The sequence below is a fragment of the Nuphar pumila genome, chromosome 15, assembly GCF_984573655.1.
Source record: "Nuphar pumila chromosome 15, dmNupPumi1.hap1.1, whole genome shotgun sequence".
NCBI classification, from domain to species: Eukaryota; Viridiplantae; Streptophyta; class Magnoliopsida; order Nymphaeales; family Nymphaeaceae; genus Nuphar; species Nuphar pumila.
Genome location: NC_143263.1, coordinates 72714263 through 72734302, shown reverse-complemented (window position 1 = coordinate 72734302; position 20040 = coordinate 72714263). Strand labels below are relative to the sequence as shown.

Below are 20040 nucleotides of genomic sequence, written 5' to 3'. Positions count from 1 at the left end.
TTTTACGTTTTGGACCCAAATGCAAAAAAAAAAAAAAAGGAATAGATACGGGCTTCACAGAGCACGCATCCGATTTTGATGGACGAAAGGGGGGGTTCGATAATACCTCTTTATATAACATGTGTTTTTTACAGGAACCAGCTCGTGTTTGACTCATTTCATTAAGGGACAAGTCAAGTCACGAGCTCAATATAATGGTAAACGAGCTGAGCTGTGTACGGTACTACACTAGAATATAATTCTATTTATATATTTCATACTTATCAATAAACCACGATATCTTCCGCTGGCAAACCACCACAGTGCTTCCCCTCTCGGGACAAACCAGGAACCTTCCGGGATAAAACCGCTCTCGACGACTCCCTACGAAATCTACTCGGGAAACTAGATCCTTCCGTCGGGAAACCACATCTTCTGCCGGATAACAGCTCTCAAAGACGTCGCCGCCTTTGCCAAATGTATCCCCCTGTGAACTACGACTCTCCACCCGGAAAAAACCGCCCCCGAAGTCGTAGACGGCACACTATGCCTGGCAACCCCGATTCTGCGGCTGGAAAACCGCCCTGACGTCGCCGATCCCCACCTGGGAGCACGTGAGCACGACCCTGCCGAGCCTCTCCTCGTCGCCGATCGCCTCATTCCTTATGACCTCCCAATCGCACCGCCCACCGGAGATATCAACAGTGAAGATATTATCCGACCTATTCTCGTTGTAAATATATATGAAATCCGCCTCACCGATGCACGATACCTCCGGAAACTCCTCTCCAACGAATTTTCCAGCCATCTCCGGCGGCATCTCGCCGATCAATTCGCACTCCCCGCTCTCGTAGTCCGCATCCCAGAGCCTGACACCTTCGCCGGAGACGCCGATCAGCACCACCCGGTCGACGGAAACCACCACGGACGAGTGGAAGACCGCCGGATCGGGGCGAATCTGCACCGCGGGTCCCCACTTCTCGGCATCCGCGTCGAAGCGGCAGACGGCCCCGGAGCCACGCTCGATCAGGTACACATACCTCCCGCCGACGGCTGACGCATGCCACGTGTCACCAGAGACGCCCTTGAGCCGCTCGGGGAGGCTCTCGCACCGATCCCATCGCCTGCCGGCGACGTCGTAGGCCTCCACGGCGAAAGCGTCCTCCTCGAACTCGCACGCGCCGCCGACGACCACCACGCGCGCGCGTGGCCCGTCCGGGTCGAGGAACGCGATCGCCGGGTCCCGGCGCCAGACCCGCATCCCGGTGTCCTCGCACGTGCTAATCCAGCGGGTCTTGAGCGGATCCGAGGAGAAGCAAAGGGAGGAGGGGCGTGCGAGCGTGTAGAGGAGGTTCGGGTGGGAGACACGGATGGGATTGGCGACGCACGACGCCACGTGAGGAAACCGGATCCAGGTGCGAGAGTTGGGGTCGTAGGCGAGGGTGGCGATCCGGGAGAGGTTGAAGCGTCGCTGGTGGTGGAGGAAGAGCCAGGGCTTGGAACGGGCGGAGGTTCGGGCGAGGGTGGAGGCGACTCCGGATCGCCAGGCCTTGTTGACGATGGAGGCCGGCACGAGGTCGAGAAGCGGCACGCGCGATAGCACCGCCTCCAGCACGTCACCGTGCAGGGGCGCCTCGTAACCCATCTCTCTCTCTCTCTTGGATTGAAGGATAAGGGGGGACTCTTGGGTGGGAAAGTTGAGACGGAGAAATCTTTATTTATAGAGGGAGGAAGTAGTGCGGTTGAGGGACGGGTATGTACAAGATGCGTGGGCTTCTGTGTTAATGCTTCTAGATTAAAAGATTAGAGAGGGCGTTGCGTTTGGTGCCGATTGTTTTTCGCCCTTCCGTGAGTTTCGGTGTCTTTGCTGCGGACGGAACCCACCCAACCCCTGCTTCATGACTCCCTAATCTAGGAACGAAAAGCGAAACCTACTCTAACCCACCCTCGATTCGTGCAGCAACCCAAAAATTTACCTCTCTCTCTCTCTCTCTCAGGTTTTGGATTGGCCAACCCCTGAACAACATCTGTACTCAAGGGCATCATGAGTTCTTATTGGTATTTGCTACCAACTAACATGTTCGGGCTTGGCTCGTTAACCAGTGGACAGAGCTTAACTCGGATCGTGTTCATAGCTCCTTACTGAATGAGGTAAACCAAATAAGCTGGCTCGTATAAAAAAATCTATGTTATTTATACATGATAGATATTTATGTAGTATATGTATGTTACACTTGAAATTTGTATATTTTATATATTAAATATAATAGTTCATATTTTAAATGTAGATTTTGCATGCATCCTCCTCTTTATTGATATATTTTTTTCATCTTTGTCTTTATATATTATACTTCAAACATATATCACAAAAAAATATATATATTTTTATCTGTACGAGCTTATTCGAGCTGAGAGTTTCGCGTGGATCAGCTCACCAGCTGTACAAGCCGATCACCAACTAGCTCGTGATGAGCCCAACCAAGCCTAGTCACCAGCTGTTCAGATCATTTACCAGCACCAGTACCAACTTAAAAAATAAGTTGGCTGCGATTCTATGATGCATTAACGACTTGAACTCCACCCATGTGGACATTTAGGACCTGTTTGGGATCGGTAGCTGGGATGGGCGTTTATGGAGTTTATGCATCTAAGGCTAGGTAGCTGTCAAATCCATGCTTCAGCATAAATACAAAGGAGAAAGGGCTTCACTTTCCATCCCAAATGCATAAACGCCCATCCTAGTGCCGAGATTACGAACGGAACCCTCATGGGAATTTGACCAAGATTTTGCCTGAGAAACACCAAATGCATAAACACCCATCCCAAGTCCTAGATCCCAAACAGGCCCTTATCCAAAAAGGATTCAATGAGAATGTAGACCAATGGTAGCCGACTAGTTGGTTGGACTTAGACAGCTAGATGGACCCATTTTATGTCAAATGATGGGATCGGTACATCAAGTTAACGGGTGATGGACCACCCTATCAAGCGAGAGAGCAGGCACCATGTTGGGGTTTGTCTCAAAATTTAGTGGGAATAGCCTAGTTAAAGCCTACATATTCACCATCAATTGCCTAAGTTTAGTTTTGCAAGAAAACTACACCTTTTTTTTTCTCAAGTTTAGTCATCACACTTGGATTGAAAAGTTTTGAAAACTTTTTGAACTTGGATTTGGGTTTAGCCCAATTCGGTTTGGTTTGGTCACAGCCATTCTTAGGCTTTGATCATTCCTTTTGTAACTTGAAACAATTTTATCTACAAGATAAAACCGACCCTCTTTAACCTTTGACTGACCCATGTAATGGGCTTTGACCATTCGTGTTTTATCTAGACCTAGTCAACCCAAATGTTGGAGTTGTTGACAGTCTAACATTCCTGCATGGCCTATTTAATGCTTCAACATATCATAGCTGCGTAATCCATTTGACCATTGACTTAGCCTCTCTTTTTTGATAAATTTGACCATGAAGATGCCATTTTTTACCTTTTGACTACTCTTTTTATCCTTGAAATTAGCCTAGCTTGTAACCCCTCTCCCTAGCCATTGGCCTGTCTTAAAAGCCATTTATTTTTTAGTTGATAGGTCCATTATGGCTAACCAATGGGTTTGGAGTTATATATACCTCAACCCTCTCCCATTCTCTTTATCGCTCTTTCAATTTATTTTCTTCTCTTTTCTCTTTCTTTCTCTCACAAGCTCACTTATCTCTCTCACACTCTTTTTGACTTTTTCTCAAATAAGTTTAGGCCTTGACTTAGTTAAAGTTCTACCTAAGTTTGGCTTAAAGTTTAGCCTAAGTTGAGCCTAGGGTCTACCCAACCAAACACCAAAAAAAAAAATGGTTTTTGGTAAACCAAGTTTCTATGAAACCTGGTTTTCCCCCTTGTCATCCAGACGCTATCTAACTTTTTTGTGTGCCAATATTTTACCAAGGAAGAAGACTTGGACTCATATACGAATGTGGAGCCAAGTTTCTAAGGTGCTTATGGGTCCCACGCGGTCAACCCGAATGCGAATTTTTACTTTGATCACAACCCTTGTCATGAAGCCACTGCATCACCAACTCCCTGACTCACCTGCCCTCTTGATTCAGACAACGAACAGTGAGACATATCAAGTCTAAGCTGTGGCTGTCACGTCATACCTAGCAAAAACATGATTCAAAGTGGCCTGCCTTTCTATCAATTAATAGCAAAATGTACAACGAGAAGGAAAATAAATTATATATATATATATATAACCTACGGGAACACGCTGGCCGTCCATAGCAGGGCTTGATGGACAGCTATAACGCTAAAATGGCCCAAAAAATACACAAACACTGGCTTTAGCGACGGTTCTGGACTGCGCTAAAGGTCGCAGTTTCGCTGGAACATTTAGCGGACCATTTAACTCCTCCAAGGGATGCCAGTGGTACTTTTAAAAAGTGGCATTAGGCGGTCAAGAACCACTGCTAAAGGTTCCTTTTCGTGCAAATTGATGCAGTTTTCAATATTTTTTTGCTGGAAAAGCGTTGAGCGTTCCACTCTCTCTCTCTCTCTCTCTCTCTCTCTCTCTCTCTCTCTATATATATATATATATATATATATATATATATATATATATATATATATATATATATATATATATATATATATATATATATATAAAGTGGTAGCTGCACAACCCTTACAGGATCACGCTGGCCGTCCATCTCAGGGATTGATGGATGGCCAGCTTAAAAAATGCTAAAACTTATTTTTTGTGCATTTTAGAGCTTTTAACGAAAGCTTTTGACCGCTGGTAAAGGTCTCTTTTTCTGCTGGGACCTTTAGCGGCTGTCGAGAACCGCACTAAAACTCTTTTTTTGCTTTTGACATTGTTTTTAGCATTTTTTTTAGAAAACGCTGAGTGTTCACTCAGGGTTGCCCTCTTATGGAGTGAGCAGCTCTCTCTCTCTCTCTCTCTCTCTCTCTCTCTCTCTCTCTCTCTCTCTCTCTCTCTCTATATATATATATATATATATATATATATATATATATATATATATATATATATATATATATATATGAAAGAAGTAATACAAATCAAGGCATAATTAACTAACACAACAAAACAAATCATTTATATGCAGCCAGTCACAAATATTAGTCTTTTTAATCTCACGATTTTATTGCGAGATTCTCAAAAACCATAATAATTCCAAAAGACAATATTAGTTATTTTTTAAAATATTCCATTTTTATCACGATATTAGCATATTATTAAAATGATATCATCATACAACCCCAAAAAACATCACATTAGGCTGTTGATTTTTTAAGCCTTATAAAATCATGTAATTGGACGACTTAAAGAGCCGATTCTTACTAAGTGAAACATGCAAATCACATGTATAAGGTCAATTTTTATGAAGAGCAATAAAAATTAAAAATAAATAAAAAGTGGCATTTATAGGTAATGGCGATATTGTCATATAAATATATATATAGTAGTAGTTGTGTCCATCATGCTGAAATGGACCAAAAAAGACACAAAAATGTTGTTTTGCTTATTTTTGGGGCTTTAGCGGTGGTTTTGGACGTTGAGGTCAGAGGTTCAGCTCAGTCCTTTACTGCGGTTGAAACCGCTGCTAACGCCTTCAGGGGATGTGAGTGCCATTTTTAAAAAGATGAGTTAGTGGCAGTTGAGAACCGCCTCTAAAGGGTCCATTTGTGCAAGTTGACATTTTCAACATTTTTTGCAGTAAAAGCGTTGAACATCCATATATATATCCTTGTGGGCAAGGAATCCCATAGTTGGAACTCATAGTACACATTATAGTAACTACCCAGTCACATATTTCTAATAACCCAAACATGTAGGGGTGTGAACGGTTCAGGTTCGGTTTGGAACCTGGTCTTGATTTTTAGGTATGGTATTGGCTCCAGACCCGGGGTTTAATTGGACCCACCATAAGAGAAACCATACTTAGACTCTATAAGAACTAAAAAAACGATTGTACTGTACTATACGGTTAATTTGACATGTTTTCATAAAAACTTTATAATTTTTTATATTCTTATCATGACCCAAATCGCAAATATTCTGTTTTAAAAAAACCCTTTTTACCCTTCACAAATATAGACTTTCTAAATACATGTGAATTTTTTTTCAAATATGCGGTTATTTTTTGCATAGCAGTCTTTGTTCTTATATTTGTATATCTTTGATTCGACATCGAAAACTTATATTTTTAAGGTTGTTGTTAGAAAGTTGATATACAGGTCTATAACTTTTATATTTTGAGTCATAACTGAAAACCCTTAATGAATGATTGAAAAAAAATGTGATCTGAAAGCTTAAACATGCAAACAACGAACAATATAAGCAAGGATGAAAAAGTCCGCATAAAATATGTGTGGACTTAAGAAAGTCTACATAAAATCTATGGAGACTTGAGAAAGTTCGCATATATTTTATGCAGATTTTAAAACATTCACAAAAACATGTGGACCTCATTTTAAGTATGAGCTTACGGCATCCGATAAATGGAGCGATATTTTGCAAAAACTTTGTGAAAAGGACATTCCAAAGCTGGTTAATTACGATTTTGAACATGGCAAGAGTATCAAAAATTATAAAACTTTTAGGAAAACGCATCAAATTTGCCTTTAGGTACAATTATTTTTCCTAAGAACTACATGAACAGAATGATGACATACCCAATAAAATAATTTTTTATCACTTTTACATTAAAATTTATGGGTCTTAATCGAAACTCGGGTTGGGCCCAAGTCTAGTATAAAATTTCATAAACTATACCCAACTTCAGGCCTTTGGGTCCGAAACCAGGCCTTAATAGGGTCTTCTTATTTATCACCATACCCAGACCCTATAGGGTTTGGTATTGGGTCCGGGTAAACCCAGGTTGACACCCCTACACATATAGACCACATTTGAAGGGTTTGATGTGCAAAAAAATTAAAATATTAAAATATTCTAGTGTTTTTACTAAAGGGTCCTTTAGCCTAGAGGGAGGAGGCATATATATATACCCGTCAGACGTACGTGCACTGTGGCTCACCCCAAGCCCCTTCCCCTCCTCCCTCCCCCATCCCTTATGTTGCTTGTCCTGCCCTCCCTGCCCCCTCTGTTGCTGTCTCCCACCACCCCCACCCCCCACCACTTTTTCCTCCCCCCCTCTGAAGCTCATCCTGCCGCCTCTATAGCTCCTCCCCATCCATCCGCTCAAGAGAGAGAGAGAGAGAGAGAGAAAACAAAGGTGCAGTGCCCCTCTGTTGTCTCCACAGAAACCATCCGATGGAACGAGACACACACACACACACACACACACACATATATATATATATATATATATATATATATATATATATATATATATTTGCACAACTCCAAGTGAAACGTCCATCGCAGGAGTGATGGACACTAAACGTTTTCCACACAAAAAAACTGAAAACAGCATCAAAAATGCACAAAAAAGGCCTTTTAGCTGCGGTTTTCAGCCACCACTGAAGGTCCTAGTAGAAAAAAAGACCTTTAACTATGATCAAAAACTGCCACAAAAAATGCTTTTAGCATTTTTTTGCACTGACCGTCTATCAAGCCTCACGATATATATATATATATATATATATATATATATATATATATATGGAGTTCATTAAATTACAAGGTTTTTAGCTCAGACATAGCACCTTGATGAATTTTGAATTATTTCAAGTGAACCCCAAATACCTTTATTTAGGAATAAATCTATCCAACTTGTTGAATGAGATTTTTTTTATTCACTAAATATTTAGACTATGAGGTATTGCTTGATCACCACAAATATTTTGATATGCTCTAATACTTGAACTAACTGCGCAACTCGAGGCCAAGTACCACGAGTGGTTAGGCATGGTTGTATTTATAGAGACTAACTACAACAGATAGGAGCTGTATTGACGGACCAAAAACGCGGTCAGCAATAAGCTACAAATGGCAATGGCTAAAGCCGTAATCAACTCAAACCAACTGAAAAAAAAATACATTTGAAAGCAAGAAAAACTCTCATAAGAAAAAAAAATTGCCTACAAAAAGTTTTGATATGAAAATTTTTCACTTATTTGTCATGAAGCCCGAATACTGGAATCCTATGTTAACAATTCCACAAACATCGGTGTGTCCATAGCTTTTAAAGGTGTGCCACGTAAGGCAGGGTGGTCGTGGGGGCCCACCAAGGGTTTTCCTTGCATCAGAAGAAAAAAAAAAACAATTCCACAAACATCTGTTGCCCTGGAGCAACTCTTCAAAGTCGGTCACTTACGATTACAGATGGAAAAAACGTCATGATCTTGCTCGGGATGGTGAAAACAGAAAATCAAATGAAAAAATCACAACTAATTACAAGCATGCCTATCAGTTCATGATACACGAAATTCTGAAGCATAAAAAGAAAAATGCAAGTGCCGTTTACTTGTTTCAAATACCTGCATCCACGAAAACTTGAACCAGCAAGTGGCTTCAAACAGTGGATCAGCAGCACAAGCATTTTGCTCATTTCCCACACCGATGGAAAAAATCATGAATCAACCTTCCCTGATAGCAAGTATGCAAAGTGTTTCATTAATCACCAGTTCACTTCCAGTATAAGATAATTCAAAAAAAAAACTCCCAAGAACAAAGTTAAACAATCAATTCAGCTTAGCTCAAGGGGTCTTAAATAAAAAGACAAAACAGCCAGGCCTTCCTGAGGTTATTTTCAAGTACAAACTCACCTTGTCTCGTCTAAGTAGGGCTGGTAAATGAGCTGAACAAGACAAGCTTGAAGTATTTCAAGCTTTGCTCATTCTTGTGGCGAGCCAAGCCGAGTTCAAGCTCATAATCAGTCCGAGTTAAACGACCCAAGCTCGAACTGGCTTGCTTATAGGAAAAATACATTTTTTTAGAGCTGAAAGAAATAGGATTACAAAAAAATACATGTAAAATATATTTCTTATAACCTAATGAGCTTCTACGAGTTGAGCCGAGCCGAGCCGAGCAGAGTACCTATTATACAAGTTTAAACGAGCTCTTTACAAGCCGAACATGAGCGACTCGGCTTGTTTCCCAGCCCTACATCTAAGTGGCATGGGTCATGTAGGGTCAACATCAGCAAGTCAGATCACTTCAGTAAATACCACCAAAAGACAGGAAGGCCATCCAGCAATTTACCTTTTGCATCGTGGGGTAACTGCGCTTTTGCCATCCGTCTAGCTGACTCAGCTGTAAACATATTGAGAGAATAAAGTTGTCATGTTTACGAACTGAAAACAGCAAGTGGACACTATTTTAATAAAATAAGAAACTCATAAATGCTTAAGGTCACTGAGGACAGAAACACAAAACAGTAAATGGTGAATCATTTTTCAGAATAATGATCAAAAGGAAAGAATGAGGACACCTTCGAATTTTCTCTTTTTCTTTGCTCGTCTCCTTTTTCTCTCAGCTTGAGTCAGCTCTGCCTCTTCTTTAATATCACCTTTGCCAGCAAATACCTCTTCAGGAGCCAGCATGGCTGCATCTGAGACAGCTAACGGTGCAACCTGCAAGCAGAATATGAATTAACCCATTTAATACAGGATCATGTAAAATAAACCATCAAAATTAGCTTTTGAAGACTCTCCACTAACCTCTTCCATTGCTAGAGCAGGTACATTTGTCTGTATAGACATGTCCTCGATAATCTGTTAAAGAATTTGTCATCTTAAAACTTTCATGGAACTCCAAAAATATCCTATAAATCACAAATAATTATATCTTCTGCTTACTGGCTTTGGAGCAAAGTGAAAATGAGATAAGGCGTCCAACTTCAAACAGAGCTGCTTGAATAATAGACTTGCCTGATCAGAAAAGGTAGTCAGAAATAAATTTGAGATGAGAGCCATTTAAGTAAATTCATAAAGAAAAAGGCAATGTCAAACAACAATGCAGGGAACACAAAAAAAATCATCTACTGTTTAGCATAGGATAGCACAAAATTGAAGCCCAAAATATTTTACCAAAAGTTACTGAATTTTGACTTAGAATACAGATCCGAATTGGCAGAGCTTCTGGAATAAGCACCAACAGTTGGAGATGTGCAACTATAAACGAACCAAATAACAAACAATAACATAGCTTTGTAAAAGGTTATTTGATAAGACACTGTTCCATATGCTTCAGTTCACTATTCAAACCATTGATGCATGTATCACACAAATACACATCGGAACACACAAACCATCGGGATTTCTAATGGAAAGATGGTATAGTTCAGGTAAGGAGAATTCTTGGAAACTAAATTTAAGTGGATAGCTCTTCATTCTTGCACTTCAAAGCATAGTAAGCTCATAAAGTAATGCCAATAATGGCAATCTGAAGGCATGGCAAGCTGCATGAATAAATTAAGGTCAGGTATTAACAAGATGTAAAGATGGCGAACCAGAAACTGCTAAAACCAAGAAAGTATGGAAGAGAGAAAAGAAAAAAAAACATTGAAATGATTGAGAAAATTATTTTAATACATTTCAGAAGGCATTAACAACCAGTCTACTCTGCTGATCTATGTTAAACAGACATGGCTAAAAGCACACGAGGTGAGACAGGACATGGGAGTAAATTGGAGTATCCATAGTGACAAAGTGCTAATGCAAGAAAATCACACAATTAGTGACAACCAGTCACAAAAATCAGTCTTGGCTATATCTCGGCAAGGCTATTTCTCGCAATAATGCAGGTTATGTTGATAAATCTCGGGAAAATCTCAGTGCTTAAAAATTTTTAAAAAACAGAAATATAATAAAACATGTATTTATAAATATAACAAAATAAATAAGTAAAAAATATAAAAGTAAAACATATTTAAGATATAGAAAAGACATAAAAAATGGAAGTAACTGAAAATATCATGATATTATCGTGACAATATCACTGTAACTTTTCTTAAAATATTGTGATATCTTAGCTTTAATATCATTTACCTATTGAAAAGATAGATATAGTCGATATTTTCAAAATATAGCTGATTCTGTGACTATAGTGACAACCTATGTCACATAAGTACGTGTGCTGGAAAGTGGTATGACATGGGTACGGCTGGTACAACACAGTTGTTTTTCAAAAGAAGGATGTGAGGGCGTGGCTGGGTTGCGTATGTTGTGCTCAAACCCACATACAGAATACATAACATATATGCTGAAACTAGGTACCCCCACTAAAATATCAAAGAAAAACTGTAAAAAGTATATAAATAAGTATTTATAGTGGCAAACAATACATCAATACATTACATAGTATGTCTATATGTAAGCACCCAGAAGTACCAGCATTGACATGGGTATGTTCGACATTTTAGAGTACCCATGTTACATAGGTTTTACAGACAACTAACATAGAAATTACCATCAGCCTCTCAATAAAGTGACAGCCTAGAACTATTTCCGAAAAAAAAATTGTAAATAACAATATCAAGCACAGCAACTCATCAGCCAAGAAAAAAGAGAAGGCAACCCTTAAGTTCACCTCTTTCTTCAGCTCATCCCTAAAAGACAGAGGAGAAGGAGCAAGGCCGGTCTTCTGCATATACACCTCCTGGAAAAGTGAACAAAGTATAATTACCAAAATCCTATTCAAAATAGAAGGTATAACTGACACTGGGAGTGAGCATTCTATGCAAAACCAGAAATCTTTTTCTGCACTATATTGGCATGCCCAACAGGAAAACAGAGGTTAGTAGAAAATACATACCTCATAAATTTCAGCAAGGCCCTTCTGGCTCTTGTTTTCATCCTACAGAAAATAAAAAATTGCAGCAGGATTAAGACATGGTTCTGACAATGCATTATCTAAGGAGCTTGCGTATAGGATATCTGAAAGAACAATGAAACCCATAATGCATACCAGCTCCTTCATCTCCCTTGGTTCCTTAGATGGCAAACTGGAAGTTCTTTGCACATCATCAAAACGTCCCTAAACCATGAGCAAAGTTCAACATTATATACAATACATAATCCAACATGACTTACAATGGAAATCTCCGGTTCTTGCAAACTTAAATAAACAAATTGAATCTCTCTCTCTCTCTCTCTCTCTATATATATATATATATATATATATATATATATATATATATATCACACAAAATGAGGAAACAATGTGGAATATGATAAACACCTAAAGGATGGGCATCAAAGTAAACATCAAAGAGGAAGAAAAATAACAAAGAAAGTTATATGCTATAGGAGTGAAGAATAGAATATACAATTTAAAATAAACTTGGCCAGGAGTAACAAACAGCTATAGTGAATGGAATGCTTAAGGGTTCTTCAATTCAATTTTTCACTATTCTAGGACCAATTTTCACCTTCCAATCACTTCCCTATGCCTCAGGCTTGTTCATTTTTCACTGTTCCAGGACCAATTTCCGCCTTCCGATAACTTCCTTGCACTCAGCTTTTAGCCCGACCGTATTTGTACACATCTAAATTATCTACCGCACCTCTCGTATGACCTCACTCCTATGTCACACGGACACTCCATTTTGCCTTCCATACCCATGTCGACACATGTGTCCCCGTCTCGACATGCATCAACACCTGGACACGCCATTTTACCCTCCGTACATACAAGTTTGTATTCAATTTATAATTATATTTTTAGTTTATAACTTTATATTTTCAGTATATAATATATATTTTAGATATAGCATATATATTTAGATTGTATTCAGTTTATTTTGAATTTATTTTATATTTATGTGATATTTAATATATATATAGCCGTGTTCCCGTACCTACATTTTTTGGAATTGTTGTGTTGTACCCCTCCGTACCCGTACCAGCACCCACACCCGGTACCCAGGTGACATAGCCTCACTCTCACAAACTTCAGCTAACCCGAATCTCCTTACAATTGACTATCTCTGACAGGCTATTGCACATTTCTTTGGATTATCTGATTCATTTGAAATACTCAATCAATAAACATAACTCCAATATCTAGCACCAAAACTATGAAGTGTCTCACATATCAAAGAAATCTAGGATAGTACGGATATGACAGCCACCACAATTCTCTGATTCAAATGACTTCACATGCCAATGCGCATTATGGTAATAGACACACCAATGAGAGATTTTAAAAGGCCTATCTCTTTACATGTTAAGGTTGAGTACCAAGTATACAACATTAATGTTGCTTTCGTCATTTCTAAGGTTCAGATAGCACCATGTTTTATATCTCATATTAGTTCAATGCACTAGTGATGTAAGCAGGGCAGACTCGGTTCAGGTCCAAGCATTAGTGAATCCAATTTAATTGGATTTAGCTTAATCGAATTCAGAACCGGACGTAGATTTGCTCAAACCAAATCTGAGATCGAGTTTTCAAATGGCATCCGACTCTGATTATAAATAAAATGAGTTATGCAATGTATTGAATGTTGGGAAGTCTTTATTGCTTTGACGCATGTTCAGGTCATAGGAAAATTGAAAATAATAATACATTATTTGTGTTGCCATAATCACAGTTATTACTTTTTGAAATTGAGTGTTTGTTAAAGGCATTCAAATAATAAAAAACAGGTACCTAATTATGTTTGTATGTCTTTCCCGAAGTAGCATTTGTTACAGCTCAATGTTCCTTTACCTTTTAAAAAGTAGTGTGTCAATGCACCAAATTAAGCACGGAAGGATCAGTTTATAAAACTGAATCCAACTCTGAATTTTTTACTTCACTCTACCGAAATCAGATCCAATTAACAATTGGATGTAAAATTCATTACCAGATCTGACTAAACAGTCTGGGTTGTCTGGACTCTGGATATCCAACCCAAACCCGTTCGGCTTGATCCCCTACACTGTAGCTTCTTCTTTGCTTTATCTTTGATGCCATGTTATATCTCAGTTCAGTGGGCTTTTTCCCAAAACCAAAATTCTTGTTTTGTCTTCAAATTGCTTTTGATGTAGACTCTATTAGGGTCAGCTGGGTTTTCTTCTTGTATCATGTTCTAGTGCTGCAATGTACAATTTAAGTTATTCCTTCATTGTGTCATTGCCCATCAAGGCTGCCTACAATATTCAGTTACCATCACATGAAAATACATAAAACATGGATAGACTAAGGTTATGAAAGCAGATGTTATCAAACCCATTTCCATTAATTATCTACTTTTACAACACATGTATTAATTGTAGATAACCTCATACTACTTGGCACCTGAATGACACACTATTTTCTCATTTAGCATCAGTCTTCCCTACAGGCCTATTTGTTGGTTTGCTATGTGACTATAGTGGATAATACCATGTTAAACAATGTATTAATATGATTAAAGCATGTTTCCCACATAAATTCTTGAATTCAGTAAAAATCTTGCTCAAAGTGGTCCTCCAAATAATGCAAATCTATACGCTGAGAGCACTCATTACTCTACTTGGTAAGAGATCCCATGATGAAAGCAGCTCAAACTTGGTATCTTCAGTTTTAAATTTTAATCTAATGAGATATATGAGCATATCCATTACCAAATAGTTCATCATGGTTAGACATAAAGTTGTCCAATCATTCAAAGGATAAAACGAGCCTAAGGTAATGAAAATACATAAAACATGCCTAAGGATGTATATTAATTGTAGATAACCTCGTACCAATCGACACCTGAGTGACACTACTTTCTCATGTACTCTTTTTATCATTATTTTAACATCATGCATCATTTTTTTCTACATGGCTATTTGTTGGTTTGCTGTGTGACTGTAATGCACGATACTATGTTGAACAATGTGTAATATGATTAAACCACGTCTGTCACATAAATTCCTGAATTCTGTAAAAAACAATCTGTTGCTCCAAATAGTCATCCATATAATGTGAATCTGTATGCTGAGAGCACTCATTACTCTAATTGATAAGAAATCCTATGACCAAAGCATCTCAGACTTGATATCTTTAGTTTTAAACTAACGAGACATGATTACAAAATAGTTCACCATGGTTAGACATAAAACATATTCCTTCATTCAAAGGAGGGTAGTTAATATGATTAAACATTTTTTAAAGAACTATATGCTTCAACAGATCCAATGAATAATAAATATAGATATAACAGAGAAGTCACACCCATATATATAGAGAGAGAGACAGATGTTTACCTCAACAATCCTTTGCTTAATGATATCTTCAAGGGATGCTGTTATCTCTTCTGTAATCACAGGTGCTGGTCTCACGTTGTGTTCAAAATCTAAATCCACCTCAAGTGCACTGTTCTTTGGCCTCTTTGCAGCTGTAACCTGTCTCACACACAGCTATATGAGACACATACATACAGATATGTATACCAAATATCTGTATATTCGGTAATATTTACATTTATACACATATACTGTATCTATATATTTACATTTATATGGAACTTGTGAAAGGAAATAAAAAATGAAACATAAGAATACCAATATACCTCTCCCTGCATGGTCCAGGTTTTGGGCTCCAAATTTGCTTTTTCCAGCTGTTTTATCTTTGAACGAACCTTCTCCAGTTGTTTTTCATGAGTTGAAAGTTTTGCTGCTTCCTGACAAAAAGGAAAAGGAATGAGCATAGTTGTGATAAATGATATACTCCATATGAAGAACACTTAGCTAAACCACCAAGGGATTTCCAGTACACAAATAATATTAGCAAATTCTATAAGTGAGATCATAGATGGGAAACAGATGCCAGCTCACATATTGTGTTGTGATCAAGATAATCTATGCAGGAAAGTTTGTACCAAATCTTCTAGGAAACTACAGTTCCCAGCTTAAAGACTTACAAAAATCAGAAAAATCTCTAGATATAGCTATATTTATGTAATATGGCCAAGAAATGCATAAATTTTGAGCCACCTGCTTATGATTGTTAGTATTATCTTCATGCTCAATCATCAAGTCCTCTGATTCACTCAACTTCTCATTTGCATTATCATTGTCCTCATCCTCATCATCTGTGCCCAAGTCCTCTGACTCAACAAACTGCTTGTTTTGGTTTCTTTTCTTTTTTTTATTACTGAAAAAGTCTTCATATCTGAAATGGAATATGAAAATCAATATAAAGTAAAGGTGCTGGAATTAACAAAAAAGTAAAGTATGTGTTCAAGTATTGAATAATCTTGCAGATATATGCAAAAAGTTACCCAAAAAGACAGTAAATAATAATAACAAGGATAATGATAAATTGCTGTTGATGTTAGTTTTTGTTACTGCTGCCACTGTTGCTGCCGCTACCAAACTTGAGAAGTACCACTATTGTGAGTAAACTACCACAATTATGGTTTAAACTATGTTACATGGATAAGGCTGTGGATACAAATATGAAGTTTCCAATATGAATAGTACACAAGGGACAGAGAACAGGAGTCAAAATGGAGTATCTGTGTGACATAGTGGGTAAAATAGGCCTGCGCAAGTTTTCAATTTTTTTTGCCATAACAGCCTCAATACAAACAATAGCCAACATATGCATCTTTTGACGCACTAATCTACAACTTCAGGCTCCAAGTTTGAGCAAAAAAAAAACAAAAAAGGAATAGTAGTAGTCACCTTGCTAGTACATTTTAATTTTTGAATAAAAACATATGTTGACTAGACTGCCTGGTCCTCTATGACAAGACAATTAACAGTTAGGATGATAAATATGCATACAAGATATAAGGTACAAAGAAATAAAAACCATAAAAGACTTTACCAGGTACAACTAAATGTAGAATCACGTACAATCAAGAGTACATTAGTAACATGGTGAATAAATTTTATAGGTAAAAGAATGCCCCTTGCTAAGGATAGATGCTTTTGCCAATACAATGACTTTTCAATTAAATAATCAAGTATGAAGTATAGAAGAATGATATTAAAAAGCATCATAGATACAATCCAATAGATGCAATCAAGTACTTCTGGCACCATGGAACAATATGGAAGGTGCCAAACATTTCTGGCACCATGAAATAATTTCAAAAGAGTGCTGGTTATACACCATCAACAAGAAAGACATGAAATGGCAGTGTATACATATGACTATTCAAATCATGGTCATTTTGGCCCATAAGAAATATGCTATTTGCTGTTAAAATATGTAATCTCATAGACAGCTCATATCTCATATGTAATCTCATAGACAACTCATGTAATCCCTTTTAATGTTTTTCTTTTTTTTAAGTTAGTTTAGTTCTAGTTTAAACTCAACTAGAACTCACTTAAAATCTATTTTTAGGACACCTTTAGGCTTCACCTTTTTGACTAGTCAAAAAGGCCTTTTTGATCAAGTCAAAAAGGTGAAGCTCCAAGGGAGCCGTTGGGAGTCCAATAACTCCCTTGTGGCTTCTATCCCCTTCTTCTATAAATATGGGGTTGTTTCCCCTTGTAAAGTATTCTTTGTTCTTTGTTCTTGTGGGAGTTCTCTCTCAAGTTTATGAAATCTTGTTCTTCATTTTATGTATACCCATTTTTGGGTATTGTGTACGAGTGTGAGCTCTTTTGTGTGAATGCCTTTGTTTCGCAAATCCTCTTTGTGAGTGTTGAAGAAACAATCCTTGTTAGGGATTGCTACATTCTTTCATGGTATCAGAGCTCGGTTGATAGAAGCAATCAGTCCGGAGTTCTCCTTGTGCTTTGGGAAGCGTGCCATTCGAATTTTCTTCAAAAGAAAGAAGCCTCTTTGAAGGGGTAGTTGTGTGGAGTCTTGAAAGCTTGGAAGGCTAAATATTTTTGCTTCTTGTGGTGGTGTATTTTTCTCTTATTCTTTTCTTTTTCTCCCGTTCTTTCATTCCTAAGCTTGTAAAATGGATGACAATGATAATGTCACCATTAAGCCCATAAAACTCAATGATTCAAACTATGTAACATGGGCTTCTATCATGAAGCACTTTATTTGGGGAAAGAGGCTATGGGGATTAGTGGATGGAACCGATGAGGAACTTAAACTAATGCTCACTAAAGAAGAAGGAAAAGAAATACCTCTTTCGGAAGTAGAAAAAGTTAAAGTTGTTTTCACTTATGAGAAAAAGTGGAAAGAATGGAGAATGGGTCACTCCAAGATTATGTCTTGGCTCATTTCTAGTGTGGATATAAAGAAGTGTTCAAGCCTTGCGAAGTTTGAATACGCTAATGATGCTTGGGACTATCTCAAGAGAATGTATTCTCTTAAAGATGTTGCCCATATATGTAATCTTCAAGAAAAGGTTCGCAATACGGTTCAAGGAGATAAAAGTATTAGAGAATACTTTAATAGCTTGTCTGAGCTATGGGAAGAATTGGCTCTCCTTGAACCAAAGTGGCATTGTTCACAAGATATAGAGCTTCACCAAAATCAAATAAATGTGGAGCATTTTTTCAATTTATTAATGGTTTAAGACTGGAATTTGAGACAACCAAGTCCGCTCTTCTTCATCGAGGGAAGGTTCCCTCTATTGAGGACACAATTGAAGAATTGAGTATGGAAGAAAACCGACTGAAGAAAAGAATCTCAAAAAATGATGATGACTCTGTTTTAGTTGTTTCAAGACCCGGGAATTATGTTCATGCATATAAACCTCCACATTTTGGAAAAACATATGATGAGAAATACGGAAGTAAGGTGGAAAGAAAAGAAGTAATTTGCTATTATTGTCGTGAACCTGAGCACGTCAAGACGCATTGCCCAAAGTTAAAGAAGACTTATGAAAAGAAGGTTGCTATTGTTGAAGCCCAGCAAGAGACAAAAGAAACATCTATTGGAAGCATGTTGTTATCTCAGCTAGTGGAGGCACTTCAACCACTTCTTAAAGGAGCTTCCCCATCTACTGGAGTTGCGGTCTCTTCAGTAAGCATCTCCGATTCAGGTAAACCTCTTTGGTTTCTTGATTCTAGTGCATCTTTTCATATAACCCTTAACATAGAATTATTGTCTCAATATCATAACTCAAGTGGTTCAAACGTTTTGACTGCCGACGGCACTCCTCTTGAGATTAAGGGAATAGGATGTTTTGAAAATTCTTCTCAAAACTCAAACAAATTTCGTATTCCAAAAATTAGATATATTCCCAAACTTAATTTAAACCTTTTATCCGTATCTCAGTTAACTGATCATGGGTGTAATGTTTCCTTCTCCTCTCATGATTGTCGAGTACAGGATCACCAGTCAGGGAAGCTGATTGGGTAAGGTCATAGAGAAGGAGGCTTATACTACATGGATTTTTTGGATTTTCCCAAGAGTACACTGTGTTGCAATGTTCAAAAATTGGATTTGGATCTTTTGCACAAAAGATTTGGACATCCCTGTATATCCAAGATTCAACACTTTCCGAACATGGAAAAAATTGTAATTTTGAAACTTTTACATGCGAAAATTGTATTCTTAGAAAAATAAAAAGATTACATCTTCCGGAAAGAACTTTTGTTTCTACAAGACCACTTGATTTGATTCATTCTGATGTCTGGGGTCCTGCACTAATTATATCAAAAGGTGGGTTTGTTTATTATGTTATCTTTGTAAATGACTTTACACGACACACTTGGATTTATTTTCTTAAACATAAATCTGAAGTCTTTTCTCATTTTAAAATCTTTCATAATATGGTCAAAAATCAGTTTAAAGAGGATATTTCAATATTTCGCACCGATTCAGGAGGAGAATTCTTATCAAAGGAATTCAAAGATTATTTAAATCAATATGGAGTTATACATCAAAGGTCATGTCCCTACACTCAACAAAATGGCCTAGCTGAAAGAAAGCATAGGCACATTATTGAGACAACAAGAACCCTCCTCATATCACATCAAGTACCAAAAATTTTCTGGGTTGAAGCAGCCTTAACTGTTGTTTATCTCATCAATAGGATGCCCTCTTCGTCGTTAAATAATATTTCTCCAATCGAAAAGCTTCTTAAACAAATTCCTGATTACTCTAGGTTAAGGATATTCGGGTGCAAATATTTTGTATTCTCAGATAAAAATGATAAGCTTTCCTCTCGAGCTATTCCTTGTGTCTTATTAGGATATGCAAGTCATCAAAAGGGTTATAGATGTTTTGACTTTAGAAATAACAGATTATATGTCTCAAGAAACGTATCC

The 20040-nt window shown here is 37.9% G+C and overlaps 2 protein-coding genes across 3 annotated transcripts in view; both read right to left on the bottom strand.

Annotated features, from left to right (window-relative positions):
* Positions 1 to 214: 214 nt before the first annotated feature.
* On the bottom strand, positions 215 to 1848 carry LOC149815584 (Kelch repeat-containing F-box family protein). Its single transcript, XM_089989775.1, has one exon. It carries the CDS (start codon positions 1622 to 1624, stop codon positions 524 to 526), a length of 1101 nt encoding a protein of 366 aa, XP_089845901.1. The 5' UTR covers positions 1625 to 1848; the 3' UTR covers positions 215 to 523.
* Positions 1849 to 8151: 6303 nt separating this feature from the next.
* Positions 8152 to 20040, bottom strand: part of LOC149815583 (M phase phosphoprotein 10-like) — a 33396-nt gene continuing 21507 nt past the window's right edge. The window contains exons 3-13 of one of the 2 annotated variants that reach the window (XM_089989457.1): positions 15841 to 16018; positions 15417 to 15527; positions 15112 to 15249; positions 11861 to 11929; positions 11708 to 11749; positions 11483 to 11551; positions 9751 to 9822; positions 9613 to 9666; positions 9384 to 9525; positions 9155 to 9205; positions 8152 to 8539 (exon numbers count right to left, since the gene is read on the bottom strand). In XM_089989457.1, the coding sequence (XP_089845583.1) occupies positions 8523 to 8539; positions 9155 to 9205; positions 9384 to 9525; positions 9613 to 9666; positions 9751 to 9822; positions 11483 to 11551; positions 11708 to 11749; positions 11861 to 11929; positions 15112 to 15249; positions 15417 to 15527; positions 15841 to 16018 (943 nt within the window). In that variant the 3' untranslated portion in view covers positions 8152 to 8522. Of the gene's footprint in view, positions 8540 to 8880; positions 9206 to 9383; positions 9526 to 9612; positions 9667 to 9750; positions 9823 to 11482; positions 11552 to 11707; positions 11750 to 11860; positions 11930 to 15111; positions 15250 to 15416; positions 15528 to 15840; positions 16019 to 20040 lie in introns of those variants that run through there. The other variant, XM_089989456.1, reaches the window with a different exon arrangement.